This window comes from Pseudophryne corroboree, chromosome 12, assembly GCF_028390025.1.
Source record: "Pseudophryne corroboree isolate aPseCor3 chromosome 12, aPseCor3.hap2, whole genome shotgun sequence".
In the NCBI taxonomy this organism is placed as follows: domain Eukaryota; kingdom Metazoa; phylum Chordata; class Amphibia; order Anura; family Myobatrachidae; genus Pseudophryne; species Pseudophryne corroboree.
In genome coordinates this window covers 1,046,572-1,062,696 of record NC_086455.1, presented here as the reverse complement: position 1 = coordinate 1,062,696, position 16,125 = coordinate 1,046,572, and the positions used below count along the sequence as shown (strand labels likewise).

General features: G+C 52.5%; 1 protein-coding gene across 1 annotated transcript in view; it reads right to left on the bottom strand.

Moving 5' to 3' along the window:
- Positions 1-7,922: 7,922 nt before the first annotated feature.
- MUC1 (mucin 1, cell surface associated) overlaps positions 7,923-16,125 on the bottom strand; it is a 50,488-nt gene continuing 42,285 nt past the window's right edge. Inside the window, exon 13 of the mRNA XM_063946621.1 lies at positions 7,923-9,673. Within this exon, the coding sequence (XP_063802691.1) occupies positions 9,605-9,673 (69 nt within the window). The 3' untranslated portion in view covers positions 7,923-9,604. The remainder of the gene's footprint in view (positions 9,674-16,125) is intronic.

Here is a 16,125-nt window from a genome sequence, read left to right as displayed (position 1 = left end):
ACAAGAGAACCATAAAAGTAGAAAGAATGAAGGGTGGTACTAAACCTTTACTAGCTGGTATTTCATGGCCCGCTCCAAGGACGTGGCAGTAAGCATGCAGCAAACAGAAGCATACACCCTGGAATGCATCATGTTGGAGGGTCTGATTCTTCTCCACCATCTGCCATCGCTTAGTACAATGTCAGACTGTGTCTGGCAGCCATATTTGTTTCTAATCCTTGGTATATCTCACAGAAACCTGTGGAGGCTGCGGTCTCTCTTTTATACTGTATATTCGGGAGAACCTTAAAATGTGCATGCCCTAGGGCAGGCTTTCCCAACCACGGTCCTCAAGGCACACCAACAGTGCAGGTTTTAGTGATATCCAGGCTGCAGCACATATGGTTAAATCAAAATAACTGAGCTACTAATTAAGTCACCTGTGCTGAAGCCTGGCTATCACTAAAACCTGCACTGTTGGTGTGCCTTGAGGACCGTGGTTGGGAAAGCCTGCCCTAGAGGCTCTGGAGTGAGGTGGTGATGGAGGGATATAGCGTGAGGCGGTGATGGAGGGATATAGCGTGAGGTGGTGATGGAGGAGGATAGTGTGAGGTGATGATGGAGGAATATAGTGTGAGGTGGTGATGGAGGGATATAGCGTGAGGTGGTGATGGAGGAGGATAGTGTGAGGTGGTGATGGAGGAGGATAGTGTGAGGTGATGATGGAGGAGGATAGTGTGAGGTGGTGATAGAGGAATATAGTGTGAGGTGGTGGTGATGGAGGAGGATAGTGTGAGGTGGTGATGGAGGAATATAGTGTGAGGTGGTGGTGATGGAGGAGGATAGTGTGAGGTGATGATGGAGGAGGATAGTGTGAGGTGATGATGGAGGAGGATAGTGTGAGGTGATGATGGAGGAGGATAGTGTGAGAAGGTGGTGATGGAGGAGGATAGTGTGAGGAGGTGATGATGGAGGAGGAAGGATAATGTGAGGTGATGATGGAGAAGGATAGTGTGAGGTGATGATGGAGGAGGAAGGATAATGTGAGGTGATGATGGAGGAGTATAGTGTGAGGTGATGATGGAGGAGGATAGTGTGAGGTGGTGATGGAGGAGGATAATGTGAGGTGATGATGGAGGAGGATAGTGTGAGGCGGTGGTGATGGAGGAGTATAGTGTGAGGTGGTGATGGAGGAGGATAATGTGAGGTGATGATGGAGGAGGATAGCGTGAGGTGGTGATGGAGGAGGATAGTGTGAGGTGGTGATGGAGGAGTATAATGTGAGGTGATGATGGAGGAGGATAGTGTGAGGTGATGATGGAGGAGGATAATGGGAGGTGATGATGGAGGAGGATAGTGTGAGGCGGTGGTGATGGAGGAGTATAGTGTGAGGTGGTGATGGAGGAGAATAATGTGAGGTGGTGATGGAGGAGGATAATGTGAGGTGATGATGGAGGAGGATAGTGTGAGGTGGTGATGGAGGAGGATAGTGTGAGGCGGTGGTGATGGAGGAGTATAGTGTGATTTGATGATGGAGGAGGATAGTGTGAGGTGGTGATGGAGGAGGATAATGTGAGGTGATGATGGAGGAGGATAGCGTGAGGTGGTGGTGATGGAGGAGTACAGTGTGAGGTGGTGATGGAGGAGGATAATGTGAGGTGATGATGGAGGAGGATAGTGTGAGGCGGTGGTGATGGAGGAGTATAGTGTGAAGTGATGATGGAGGAGGATAATGTGAGGTGATGATGGAGGAGGATAGTGTGAGGTGGTGATGGAGGAGGATAATGTGAGGTGGTGATGGAGGAGTATAGCGTGAGGTGATGATGGAGGAGGATAGTGTGAGGCGGTGGTGATGGAGGAGGATAGTGTGAGGTGATGATGGAGGAGGATAATGTGAGGTGGTGATGGAGGAGGATAATGTGAGGTGGTGATGGAGGAGTATAGCGTGAGGTGGTGATGGAGGAGTATAGCGTGAGGTGGTGAATGGAGGAGTATAGCGTGAGGTGGTGATGGAGGAGTATAGCGTGAGGTGGTGATGGAGGAGTATAGCGTGAGGTGGTGATGGAGGAGTATAGCGTGAGGTGGTGATGGAGGAGTATAGCGTGAGGTGGTGATGGAGAAGTATAGCGTGAGGTGATGATGGAGGAGGATAGTGTGAGGCGGTGATGATGGAGGAGGATAATGTGAGGTGATGATGGAGGAGGATAGTGTGAGGTGGTGATGGAGGAGGATAGTGTGAGGTGATGATGGAGGAGTATAGTATGAGGCGGTGATGGAGGAGATTAGTGTAAGTTTATTATGGAGAATGATAAAGTATGAGTTATAGTTGGTTGGCTCTTCGATCTGTAATTCTCATTTTCATTTACATATGATTTATCCACCTTGACCACATTGGTTTGGGCTATTTGCATTGGCACTACATGGTTAGTAGGCTCCATCACATGCGGAGCCACACGTGGCTGATGAAGACATACACTGATGGGTGGTACTGTCCTGTGACTGGGTTTTACCTTGTGTGACAGGTGATATACAGTAGTTGCTCTCTGTGGCAAGGATTGGCACTGTCTTGGCAAGTAGAAGTGGTACTACGTGGTTTGGTGGGCTACTGTGCCAGTCTGGTTACAGTGTAGAGGATATGGGGCCTTTGGTGTGTAAGTGTGGTGGTATCATTGTAGGCCATTTCCAGCCATGGTGTCCTTGCAGATTTTATTTGTTGGACTAGATCTGTGGATGCAGGTTATGTCCGAAGGGAAACACCATGCTGAGAACGTATGCTGGGTTCGTGGTTCCCTCCTCGGATGCCAGGCAGGTGGGCAATATGAGGTGGTCACTGGGTGCCATGGTTATGGTGGTTCAGCCAGGTAGGGTGTCCCAGAGGGCGGTAGGTGAGCGAAGGTAAAATGATGGAATATATAATAATTCTAGTTCCCCTGTTATTTGTGATTGAACTATTTTGATGGCTTATTTATGTTGCCTGCCTCTAATTACTCCACGACATAGAGGGCCTGGAGCAGAGTTATATGTAAGTCATCTCTAATTCACTCCTGCCCTTGACCCCCTTCCACCCCTGCCTGCCGCCATAGTGACCACCTGGGCCCCACTCTTCAGTCATGACCACCTGCCCCGCGGCTATTACATGGAACCAGGTCCAGTAGGTACCATCTACCTCCTGATCAGCCCCACAGTGGTGAGCACTACCTGATGGCGTGCCCACAGTGGATGTGATGGTGTGCAGATGGTGGATGTGATGGCGTGCCCATGGTGGATGTGATGGCGTGCCCATGGTGGATGTGATGGCGTGCCCATGGTGGATGTGATGGTGTGCCCACAGTGGATTTGATGGTGTGCAGATGGTGGATGTGATGGTGTGCCTATGGTGGATGCGACGTTGTGCCCATGGTGGATGTGATGGTGTGCCCATGGTGGATGCGACGGTGTGCCCATGGTGGATGTGATGGTGTGCCCATGGTGGATGTGATGGTGTGCCCATGGTGGATTTGATGGTGTGCCCATGGTGGATGTGATGGTGGAAGTGTTGGTGTGCCCATGGTGGATGTGATGGTGTGCCTATGGTGGATGTGATGGTGTGCCTATGGTGGATGTGATGGTGTGTGGATGGTGGATGTGATGGTGTGCCTATGGTGGATGTGATGGTGTGCGGATGGTGGATATGATGGTGTGCGGATGGTGGATATGATGGTGTGCGGATGGTGGATATGATGGTGTGCCCATGGTGGATGTGATGGTGTGCCTATGGTGGATGTGATGGTGTGCGGATGGTGGATATGATGGTGTGCGGTTGGTGGATATGATGGTGTGCCCATGGTGGATGTGATGGTGTGCGGATGGTGGATATGATGGTGTGCCCATGGTGGATGTGATGGTGTGCCCATGGTGGATGTGATGGCGTGCCCATGGTGGATGTGATGGCATGTTCATGGTGGATGTGATGGCGTGCCCATGGTGGATGTGATGGCGTGCCCATGGTGGATGTGATGGAGTGCCCACAGTGGATGTGATGGCGTGCCCATGGTGGATGTGATGGAGTGCCCACAGTGGATGTGATGGAGTGCCCACAGTGGATGTGATGGTGTGCAGATGGTGGATGTGATGGTGTGCCTATGGTGGATGCGACGGTGTGCCCATGGTGGATGTGATGGTGTGCCCATGGTGGATGCGACGGTGTGCCCATGGTGGATGTGATGGTGTGCCCATGGTGGATTTGATGGTGTGCCCATGGTGGATGTGATGGTGGAAGTGTTGGTGGGCCCATGGTGGATGTGATGGTGTGCCCATGGTGGATGTGATGGTGGAAGTGTTGGTGGGCCCATGGTGGATTTGATGGTGTGCCCATGGTGGATGTGATGGTGGAAGTGTTGGTGGGCCCATGGTGGATGTGATTGTGTGCCCATGGTGGATGTGATGGTGTGCCCATGGTGGATACGATGGTGTGCCCATGGTGGATACGATGGTGTGCCCATGGTGGATATGATAGTGTGCCCATGGTGGATATGATGGTGTGCCCATGGTGGATATGATGGTGTGCCCATGGTGGATGTGATGGTGTGCCCATGGTGGATGTGATGGTGTGCCCATGGTGGATGTGATGGTGGAAGTGTTGGTGGGCCCATGGTGGATGTAATGGTGTGCCCATGGTGGATGTGATGGTGGAAGTGTTGGTGGGCCCATGGTGGATTTGATGGTGTGCCCATGGTGGATGTGATGGTGGAAGTGTTGGTGGGCCCATGGTGGATGTGATGGTGTGCCCATGGTGGATGTGATGGTGTGCCCATGGTGGATGTGATGGTGTGCCTATGGTGGATGTGATGGTGTGCCCATGGTGGATATGATGGTGTGCCCATGGTGGATATGATGGTGTGCCCATGGTGGATGTGATGGTGTGCCCATGGTGCATGTGATGATGTGCCCATGGTGGATGTGATGGTGTGCCTATGGTGGATGTGATGGTGTGCCTATGGTGGATGTGATGGTGTGCCTATGGTGGATGTGATGGTGTGCCCATGGTGGAGTGATGGTGTGCCTATGGTGGATGTGATGGTGTGCCCATGGTGGATGTGATGGTGTGCCTATGGTGGATGTGATGGTGTGCCCATGGTGGATGTGATGGTGTGCCCATGGTGGATGTGATGGTGTGCCCATGGTGGATGTGATGGTGTGCCCATGGTGGATGTGATGGTGTGCCTATGGTGGATGTGATGGTGTGCCTATGGTGGATGTGATGGTGTGGCGGGTGTCTGGAACCACCGGTGGTGCTGCTGAGGGCAGGGAACTCAGAATATGGGCGTCTCAGGGCTTGCACATTCCGGCACACGCTAGTGCACGGGAGCAGGGCTGATACTAGCATTTGCATGTTGGTGCACCCCTGTCTCTGGTACTTGGCCCGGCGTGCTGCTCTGTGGTGACGGCAGCTGATGGAGACATGATAAATATGCAGGTGGCTGTATCCCGGCCTCCTGGCCTCAGCACTGAGGAAATACCTGGAAAGGGCGCATTCCTCCCCCACCCAGACTGCGCGGGACAATAACCCAGTATTTACACTGGAAACAAGGCCTTGAAGTCAGTGCTGGCGGGGAGAGCCATCAGCCGTGACACGCAGAGAGCGTCATGTGCCTGTCACCTGCACTACCTGTCTGCAGGACCTAGGGGGACATTATACATGACCCACACTAGCAGCAGCCTTACCTACCCTCATACAGGGTTACACATGTGTCAGGCCCTCATACAGGGTTACACATGTGTGTCAGGCCCTCATACAGCGTTACACATGTGTGTCAGGCCCTCATACAGCGTTACACATGTGTGTCAGGCCCTCATACAGGGTTACACATGTGTGTCAGGCCCTCATACAGCATTACACATGTGTGTCAGGCCCTCATACAGGGTTACACATGTGTGTCAGGCCCTCATACAGCGTTACACATGTGTGTCAGGCCTTCATACAGCGTTACACGTGTGTGTCAGGCCTTCATACAGCGTTACACATGTGTGTCAGGCCTTCATACAGCGTTACACATGTGTGTCAGGCCTTCATACAGCGTTACACATGTGTGTCAGGCCCTCATACAGGGTTACACATGTATCTCAGGCCCTCATACAGGGTTACACATGTGTGTCAGGCCCCTCATACAGCATTACAAATATATGTCAGGCCCTCATACAGCGTTACACATGTGTGTGTCAGGCCCTCATACAGCGTTAAACATGTGTGTCAGGCCCTCATACAGCGTTACACATATATGTCAGGCCCTCATACAGCGTTACACATGTGTGTCAGACCCCTCATACAGCGTTACACGTGTGTGTCAGACCCCTCATACAGCATTACACATGTATGTCAGGCCCTCATGCAGCGTTACACATGTGTGTCAGGCCCTCATACAGCGTTACACATGTGTGTCAGGCCCATCATACAGCGTTACACGTGTGTCAGGCCCTCATACAGCGTTAAACATGTGTGTCAGGCCCTCATACAGCGTTACACGTGTGTCAGACCCCTCATATAGCGTTACACATGTATGTTAGGCCCTCATACAGCGTTACACGTGTGTCAGGCCCTCATACAGTGTCAGACCCCTCATACAGCGTTACACATGTGTGTCAGGCCCTCATACAGCGTTACACATGTGTGTCAGGCCCTCATACAGCGTTACACATGTGTGTCAGGCCCTCATACAGCGTTACACATGTGTGTCAGGCCCTCATACAGCGTCAGACCCCTCATACAGCGTTACACATGTGTGTCAGGCCCTCATACAGCGTTACACATGTGTGTCAGGCCCTCATACAGCGTTACACATGTGTGTCAGGCCCTCATACAGCGTCAGACCCCTCATACAGCGTTACACATGTGTGTCAGGCCCTCATACAGCGTTACACATGTGTGTCAGGCCCTCATACAGCGTTACACATGTGTGTCAGGCCCTCATACAGCGTTACACATGTGTGTCAGGCCCTCATACAGCGTTACACATGTGTGTCAGGCCCTCATACAGCGTTACACATGTATGTCAGACCCCTCATACAGCGTTACACGTATGTCAGACCCTCATACAGCGTTACATGTGTGTCAGGCCCTCATACAGCGTTACACATGTGTGTCAGGCCCTCATACAGCGTTACACATGTGTGTCAGGCCCTCATACAGCGTTACACATGTGTGTCAGGCCCATCATACAGCGTTACACATGCGTGTCAGGCCCATCATACAGCATTACACGTATGTCAGACCCTCATACAGCGTTACACATGTGTGTCAGGCCCTCATACAGCGTTACACATGTGTGTCAGGCCCTCATACAGCGTTACACATGTGTGTCAGGCCCTCATACAGCGTTACACATGTGTGTCAGACCCCTCATACAGCGTTACACATGTGTGTCAGGCCCTCATACAGCGTCAGACCCCTCATACAGCGTTACACATGTGTGTCAGGCCCTCATACAGCGTTACACATGTGTGTCAGGCCCTCATACAGCGTTACACATGTGTGTCAGGCCCTCATATAGTGTCAGACCCCTCATACAGCGTTACACATGTGTGTCAGACCCCTCATACAGCGTTACACATGTGTGTCAGGCCCTCATACAGCGTCAGACCCCTCATACAGCGTTACACATGTGTGTCAGGCCCTCATACAGCGTTACACATGTGTGTCAGGCCCTCATACAGCGTTACACATGTGTGTCAGGCCCTCATACAGCGTTACACATGTGTGTCAGGCCCTCATATAGTGTCAGACCCCTCATACAGCGTTACACATGTGTGTCAGGCCCTCATACAGCGTTACACATGTGTGTCAGGCCCTCATACAGCGTTACACATGTGTGTCAGGCCTTCATACAGCGTTACACATGTATGTCAGGCCCTCATACAGCGTTACACATGTGTGTCGAGGATCGGTTACTACAGACGTCAGACGCGTGTCACATTTCTGTCTCTTTATTGTATAACAGTCATTACCATACATGGAATCAGCATTGTACATATTACAGGTATATAAATAGGTGGCAGTAGGCAGCGCTGGGTCAGTGTCGGCTACAGAAGGTGTGGAGAGACGCACAGAGCCATGTCTGTCCTGACAATGTGGCGGCAGGGAGTTGTAACAATATGTAACGTTTAGATTGTAAGCTCTGCGGCTGTCCCTGATGTATGTATCCCCTGCGACGTGGAGCCTGGCACATTAATGGCAGTAATTCTTGCACAGCGTCCATGCCTTCACGGTAACAGAACATACACCACAGTGTAATTAGCGCCAGCCCGGAGTGTGGGACAAGGAAACAATAAATACGTATCTTTGACACCTGTAGCAGTGCATCGTGGGTCATCCGCCACGCATAACGGAGTTGGCGAGGGTCATTCATGCGCCCATCAAGACTGGATTCTCCTGAACCTCGCCAAATGGACTGTGATTCCTAACAAGGTGATTTTACACATAGAATATGTACGGCCGCCGCATGGCTATATGACAGCGGCCGTCCCTGGATGGCGCTCCTCGCAGTGTGGGCGGCCCGCTCTGGGCTCGCAGCAATACCAGGGTGAGCGGCTCCGTAGGGAACACGGTATCAGAACACGTGCAGGTCAGAGCCGGGGCGCCCTAAGCAGCATACTGCCTGGGCCCCATGGGGGACGCAAGCAATGGGTTATGGTAATGTAGGCCCCTACCCACTGTGCCTCATACCTCATCCACCTATGGTGCTGCTGGATTGTTACAGGGCAGTGCCAGGGGCCGGGCACACAGAGGGGTACAGCGGCTCTGCGGGGAGGGTATTCTGAGTACAGGTTGCCACCATGTTGCGATGGGGGCGGGATTATAAATCTTTATTTTGCACGCATTGGGAATACCTTCTGCTTCTGCACCTAGTGTGAGACGGAACGCGTTCTCCCTGCCAGTATAAAGCCACCCCAGCACTCAGGTGAGGCCCCGTATGTCTGACATCGGGCACATGGAAAGCGCTGCCCCTATGTGCTCGGTCACATACACACGGTTAGGGTGGGATGGATACCTCCAGGCCTTGCTGCAGGCCTGCGAATCATTGCAGAGCTAGAACAGGTGAACCGACGAGTCCCAGCAGGTCTCAGGGTGGGTCACTGTACACATCGCATGTTTACTGTCATCACAGCGAACGTTCACCTTGTTCGCTCACCCAGTGGTTTCATAGTTCAATAGACAGAGAGATTGTATCTAGTGCCCCGGGGCCCGAACAGAGCTCCGGCGTTACTGCAGGCAGGTGAAGGTGCTATAATGGGCGAAGTCTGCGCTTGTCCTATGTTTATAATAGCACATAATGTATGTGGGTTCGTTTGTTCTAATAAGGTTCCTCAGTGCAGTGCGTGCAGTCTTTGTCCTGGGATATGTTCTGATCAGGTGTTGGAGAGTGATGGATTTCAGCCTGAAGGAACGAGCTGGAAAGGATGTACTCCTCATGTGAAGCCATTACATAAGTCTTGATATACGGTTTGTCGCCTCCCTCCCAATCCGCGGTAAAACAGCGAGTGGCTGAGAGATGACGTTGCTATGTGTAGATATACAGCAGGTCCATGAGGTGGGCACACAGGCGGTGCGGCCAGTCTCTAGTCCATGTAGAAGGGAGACTCCCTGCTGCGTTTATAGGTTGTTTGTCTCCATGCCCTGGTTGGAGTAGGAGTACTGGTTCTTGGTGCCGTTGCCTGAGGTCTGAGGAGAGAGGAAAGGGTTAATAACGAGACGTCCTGCGCGGTCACCCAGGTGAGCGTGTGAGGCCGCGGTGACAATGGAGTACACACAGGGATTAGAGGCTGAGGATTTGGTATCCGCTTACACTGACTTCTGCTGTGAGACAAAGAGCTGACATTCCGCTGCCCGGGAGCTTACACAGTCTATACTATCCATAGGCTGCCACTAGCTGCAACGTGCTGCTTCTGGGGACAATGGGGGGAATTCAGACCTGATCGCAGCAGTTGGGCAAAACCATGTGCAGTGCAGGTGGGGCAGATATAACATGTGCAGAGAGAGTTAGATCTGAGTGGGTTATATTGTTTCTGTGCAGGCAGGGCCGGTTCTGGGGCTCTGTGCGCCCCAGGCGCCAATAGGGGGCGTGGCTTCGTACAGGGGGGCATGGTCATTTACACCCCCTGTACAGACTACTGTAGCGCTGAAATGTGCGGTGCGCGATGACGTCATCACGCACCGCACAGCAAAGGTCCTCTCCACGAAGGGAAACTAGACGCGTAGCAGTGCAGGTGGGGCAGATGTAACTCTCTCCGCACATGTTACGTCTGCCCCACCTGCACTGCACATGGTTTTGCCCAACTGCTGACACATTTGCTGCTGCGATCAGGTCTGCGTTAGGCCCCATGACTCTTTCTTGTGTCACATGGGCAATGACATTGTATTGTGCACATGTAACAGGCACTTAGTAATGTGAAGGACACAGAGGAGTGTGAGACTGCAAACCTGCCGCGTTCCTGAGTCACCTTACAATATTATGGGGGCTTCTATATTGCTGGGGGGGTGTACAGTATGTGTGTGTGTGTACAGTATGTGTGTGTGTGTGCAGCAGAGGTGTCGGTGTGTGTAGGAGAGGTGTTGGTGTGTACAGTGTGTGTAGCAGAGGTGTAGGTGTGTACGTACAGTGTGTGTAGGAGAGGTGTTGGTGTGTACAGTGTGTGTAGCAGAGGTGTCGGTGTGTACGTACAGTGTGTGTAGCAGAGGTGTCGGTGTGTGTAGGAGAGGTGTTGGTGTGTACAGTGTGTGTAGCAGAGGTGTTGGTGTGTACAGTGTGTGTAGCAGAGGTGTCGGTGTGTACGTACAGTGTGTGTAGCAGAGGTGTCGGTGTGTGTAGGAGAGGTGTTGGTGTGTACAGTGTGTGTAGCAGAGGTGTCGGTGTGTACGTACAGTGTGTGTAGGAGAGGTGTTGGTGTGTACAGTGTGTGTAGCAGAGGTGTCGGTGTGTACGTACAGTGTGTGTAGGAGAGGTGTTGGTGTGTACAGTGTGTGTAGCAGAGGTATCGGTGTGTACGTACAGTGTGTGTAGGAGAGGTGTTGGTGTGTACAGTGTGTGTAGCAGAGGTGTCGGTGTGTACGTACAGTGTGTGTAGCAGAGGTGTCGGTGTGTGTAGGAGAGGTGTTGGTGTGTACAGTGTGTGTAGCAGAGGTGTCGGTGTGTACGTACAGTGTGTGTAGCAGAGGTGTCGGTGTGTGTAGGAGAGGTGTTGGTGTGTACAGTGTGTGTAGCAGAGGTGTCGGTGTGTACGTACAGTGTGTGTAGGAGAGGTGTTGGTGTGTACAGTGTGTGTAGCAGAGGTGTCGGTGTGTACGTACAGTGTGTGTAGGAGAGGTGTTGGTGTGTACAGTGTGTGTAGCAGAGGTGTCGGTGTGTACGTACAGTGTGTGTAGGAGAGGTGTTGGTGTGTACAGTGTGTGTAGCAGAGGTGTTGGTGTGTACAGTGTGTGTAGCAGAGGTGTTGGTGTGTACAGTGTGTGTAGCAGAGGTGTCGGTGTGTACGTACAGTGTGTGTAGCAGAGGTGTCGGTGTGTGTAGGAGAGGTGTTGGTGTGTACAGTGTGTGTAGCAGAGGTGTCGGTGTGTACGTACAGTGTGTGTAGGAGAGGTGTTGGTGTGTACAGTGTGTGTAGCAGAGGTGTCGGTGTGTACGTACAGTGTGTGTAGGAGAGGTGTTGGTGTGTACAGTGTGTGTAGCAGAGGTGTCAGTGTGTACGTACAGTGTGTGTAGGAGAGGTGTCGGTGTGTACAGTGTGTCAGGGAGAGAGCGCTGTGACAGAGTGTGGTAGTATAGAGAGTGTCACCTGTGTGTGAGACTGCTCCTGTGTCAGTGTGTACAGTGTGTCAGGGAGAGAGCGCTGTGACAGAGTGTGGCAGTATAGAGAGTGTCACCTGTGTGTGAGACTGCTCCTGTGTCAGTGTGTACAGTGTGTCAGGGAGAGAGTGCTGTGACAGAGTGTGGCAGTATAGAGAGTGTCCCCTGTGTGTGAGACTGCTCCTGTGTCAGTGTGTACAGTGTGTCAGGGAGAGAGCGCTGTGACAGAGTGTGGCAGTATAGAGAGTGTCCCCTGTGTGTGAGACTGCTCCTGTGTCGGTGTTGGTGTGTACAGTGTGTCAGGGAGAGAGCGCTGTGACAGAGTGTGGCAGTATAGAGAGTGTCACCTGTGTGTGAGACTGCTCCTGTGTCAGTGTGTACAGTGTGTCAGGGAGAGAGCGCTGTGACAGAGTGTGGCAGTATAGAGAGTGTCACCTGTGTGTGAGACTGCTCCTGTGTCAGTGTGTACAGTGTGTCAGGGAGAGAGCGCTGTGACAGAGTGTGGCAGTATAGAGAGTGTCACCTGTGTGTGAGACTGCTCCTGTGTCAGTGTGTACAGTGTGTCAGGGAGAGAGCGCTGTGACAGAGTGTGGCAGTATAGAGAGTGTCACCTGTGTGTGAGACTGCTCCTGTGTCAGTGTGTACAGTGTGTCAGGGAGAGAGCGCTGTGACAGAGTGTGGCAGTATAGAGAGTGTCACTTGTGTGTGAGACTGCTCCTGTGTCAGTGTGTACAGTGTGTCAGGGAGAGAGCGCTGTGACAGAGTGTGGTAGTGTAGAGAGTGTCACCTGTGTGTGAGACTGCTCCTGTGTCGGTGTGTAAGTGTGTCAGGGAGAGAGCGCTGTGACAGAGTGTGGTAGTATAGAGAGTGTCACCTGTGTGTGAGACTGCTCCTGTGTCAGTGTGTACAGTGTGTCAGGGAGAGAGCGCTGTGACAGAGTGTGGCAGTATAGAGAGTGTCACTTGTGTGTGAGACTGCTCCTGTGTCGGTGTTGGTGTGTACAGTGTGTCAGGGAGAGAGTGCTGTGACAGAGTGTGGCAGTATAGAGAGTGTCACCTGTGTGTGAGACTGCTCCTGTGTCAGTGTGTACAGTGTGTCAGGGAGAGAGCGCTGTGACAGAGTGTGGTAGTGTAGAGAGTGTCACCTGTGTGTGAGACTGCTCCTGTGTCGGTGTGTAAGTGTGTCAGGGAGAGAGCGCTGTGACAGAGTGTGGTAGTATAGAGAGTGTCACCTGTGTGTGAGACTGCTCCTGTGTCGGTGTGTACAGTGTGTCAGGGAGAGAGCGCTGTGACAGAGTGTGGCAGTATAGAGAGTGTCCCCTGTGTGTGAGACTGCTCCTGTGTCAGTGTGTACAGTGTGTCAGGGAGAGAGCGCTGTGACAGAGTGTGGCAGTATAGAGAGTGTCACCTGTGTGTGAGACTGCTCCTGTGTCGGTGTGTACAGTGTGTCAGGGAGAGAGCGCTGTGACAGAGTGTGGTAGTATAGAGAGTGTCACCTGTGTGTGAGACTGCTCCTGTGTCGGTGTTGGTGTGTACAGTGTGTCAGGGAGAGAGTGCTGTGACAGAGTGTGGCAGTATAGAGAGTGTCACCTGTGTGTGAGACTGCTCCTGTGTCAGTGTGTACAGTGTGTCAGGGAGAGAGCGCTGTGACAGAGTGTGGTAGTATAGAGAGTGTCACCTGTGTGTGAGACTGCTCCTGTGTCAGTGTGTACAGTGTGTCAGGGAGAGAGCGCTGTGACAGAGTGTGGCAGTATAGAGAGTGTCACCTGTGTGTGAGACTGCTCCTGTGTCGGTGTGTACAGTGTGTCAGGGAGAGAGCGCTGTGACAGAGTGTGGCAGTATAGAGAGTGTCACCTGTGTGTGAGACTGCTCCTGTGTCAGTGTGTACAGTGTGTCAGGGAGAGAGCGCTGTGACAGAGTGTGGCAGTATAGAGAGTGTCCCCTGTGTGTGAGACTGCTCCTGTGTCAGTGTGTACAGTGTGTCAGGGAGAGAGCGCTGTGACAGAGTGTGGCAGTATAGAGAGTGTCACCTGTGTGTGAGACTGCTCCTGTGTCAGTGTGTACAGTGTGTCAGGGAGAGAGCGCTGTGACAGAGTGTGGCAGTATAGAGAGTGTCCCCTGTGTGTGAGACTGCTCCTGTGTCAGTGTGTACAGTGTGTCAGGGAGAGAGCGCTGTGACAGAGTGTGGCAGTATAGAGAGTGTCCCCTGTGTGTGAGACTGCTCCTGTGTCAGTGTGTACAGTGTGTCAGGGAGAGAGCGCTGTGACAGAGTGTGGCAGTATAGAGAGTGTCACTTGTGTGTGAGACTGCTCCTGTGTCAGTGTGTACAGTGTGTCAGGGAGAGAGTGCTGTGACAGAGTGTGGCAGTATAGAGAGTGTCCCCTGTGTGTGAGACTGCTCCTGTGTCAGTGTGTACAGTGTGTCAGGGAGAGAGCGCTGTGACAGAGTGTGGCAGTGTAGAGAGTGTCCCCTGTGTGTGAGACTGCTCCTGTGTCAGTGTGTACAGTGTGTCAGGGAGAGAGCGCTGTGACAGAGTGTGGCAGTATAGAGAGTGTCACTTGTGTGTGAGACTGCTCCTGTGTCAGTGTGTACAGTGTGTCAGGGAGAGAGCGCTGTGACAGAGTGTGGCAGTGTAGAGAGTGTCCCCTGTGTGTGAGACTGCTCCTGTGTCAGTGTGTACAGTGTGTCAGGGAGAGAGCGCTGTGACAGAGTGTGGCAGTATAGAGAGTGTCCCCTGTGTGTGAGACTGCTCCTGTGTCAGTGTGTACAGTGTGTCAGGGAGAGAGCGCTGTGACAGAGTGTGGCAGTATAGAGAGTGTCACCTGTGTGTGAGACTGCTCCTGTGTCAGTGTGTACAGTGTGTCAGGGAGAGAGCGCTGTGACAGAGTGTGGTAGTATAGAGAGTGTCACCTGTGTGTGAGACTGCTCCTGTGTCAGTGTGTACAGTGTGTCAGGGAGAGAGCGCTGTGACAGAGTGTGGCAGTATAGAGAGTGTCACTTGTGTGTGAGACTGCTCCTGTGTCGGTGTTGGTGTGTACAGTGTGTCAGGGAGAGAGTGCTGTGACAGAGTGTGGCAGTATAGAGAGTGTCACCTGTGTGTGAGACTGCTCCTGTGTCGGTGTGTACAGTGTGTCAGGGAGAGAGTGCTGTGACAGAGTGTGGCAGTATAGAGAGTGTCCCCTGTGTGTGAGACTGCTCCTGTGTCAGTGTGTACAGTGTGTCAGGGAGAGAGTGCTGTGACAGAGTGTGGCAGTATAGAGAGTGTCCCCTGTGTGTGAGACTGCTCCTGTGTCAGTGTGTACAGTGTGTCAGGGAGAGAGCGCTGTGACAGAGTGTGGCAGTATAGAGAGTGTCACCTGTGTGTGAGACTGCTCCTGTGTCGGTGTGTACAGTGTGTCAGGGAGAGAGCGCTGTGACAGAGTGTGGTAGTATAGAGAGTGTCACCTGTGTGTGAGACTGCTCCTGTGTCAGTGTGTACAGTGTGTCAGGGAGAGAGCGCTGTGACAGAGTGTGGTAGTATAGAGAGTGTCACCTGTGTGTGAGACTGCTCCTGTGTCAGTGTGTACAGTGTGTCAGGGAGAGAGCGCTGTGACAGAGTGTGGCAGTATAGAGAGTGTCACTTGTGTGTGAGACTGCTCCTGTGTCAGTGTGTACAGTGTGTCAGGGAGAGAGCGCTGTGACAGAGTGTGGCAGTATAGAGAGTGTCCCCTGTGTGTGAGACTGCTCCTGTGTCAGTGTGTACAGTGTGTCAGGGAGAGAGCGCTGTGACAGAGTGTGGCAGTATAGAGAGTGTCACCTGTGTGTGAGACTGCTCCTGTGTCAGTGTGTACAGTGTGTCAGGGAGAGAGCGCTGTGACAGAGTGTGGTAGTGTAGAGAGTGTCACCTGTGTGTGAGACTGCTCCTGTGTCAGTGTGTACAGTGTGTCAGGGAGAGAGCGCTGTGACAGAGTGTGGCAGTATAGAGAGTGTCACTTGTGTGTGAGACTGCTCCTGTGTCAGTGTGTACAGTGTGTCAGGGAGAGAGCGCTGTGACAGAGTGTGGCAGTATAGAGAGTGTCCCCTGTGTGTGAGACTGCTCCTGTGTCAGTGTGTACAGTGTGTCAGGGAGAGAGTGCTGTGACAGAGTGTGGCAGTATAGAGAGTGTCCCCTGTGTGTGAGACTGCTCCTGTGTCAGTGTGTACAGTGTGTCAGGGAGAGAGCGCTGTGACAGAGTGTGGCAGTATAGAGAGTGTCACCTGTGTGTGAGACTGCTCCTGTGTCAGTGTGTACAGTGTGTCAGGGAGAGAGCGCTGTGACAGAGTGTGGTAGTGTAGAGAGTGTCACCTGTGTG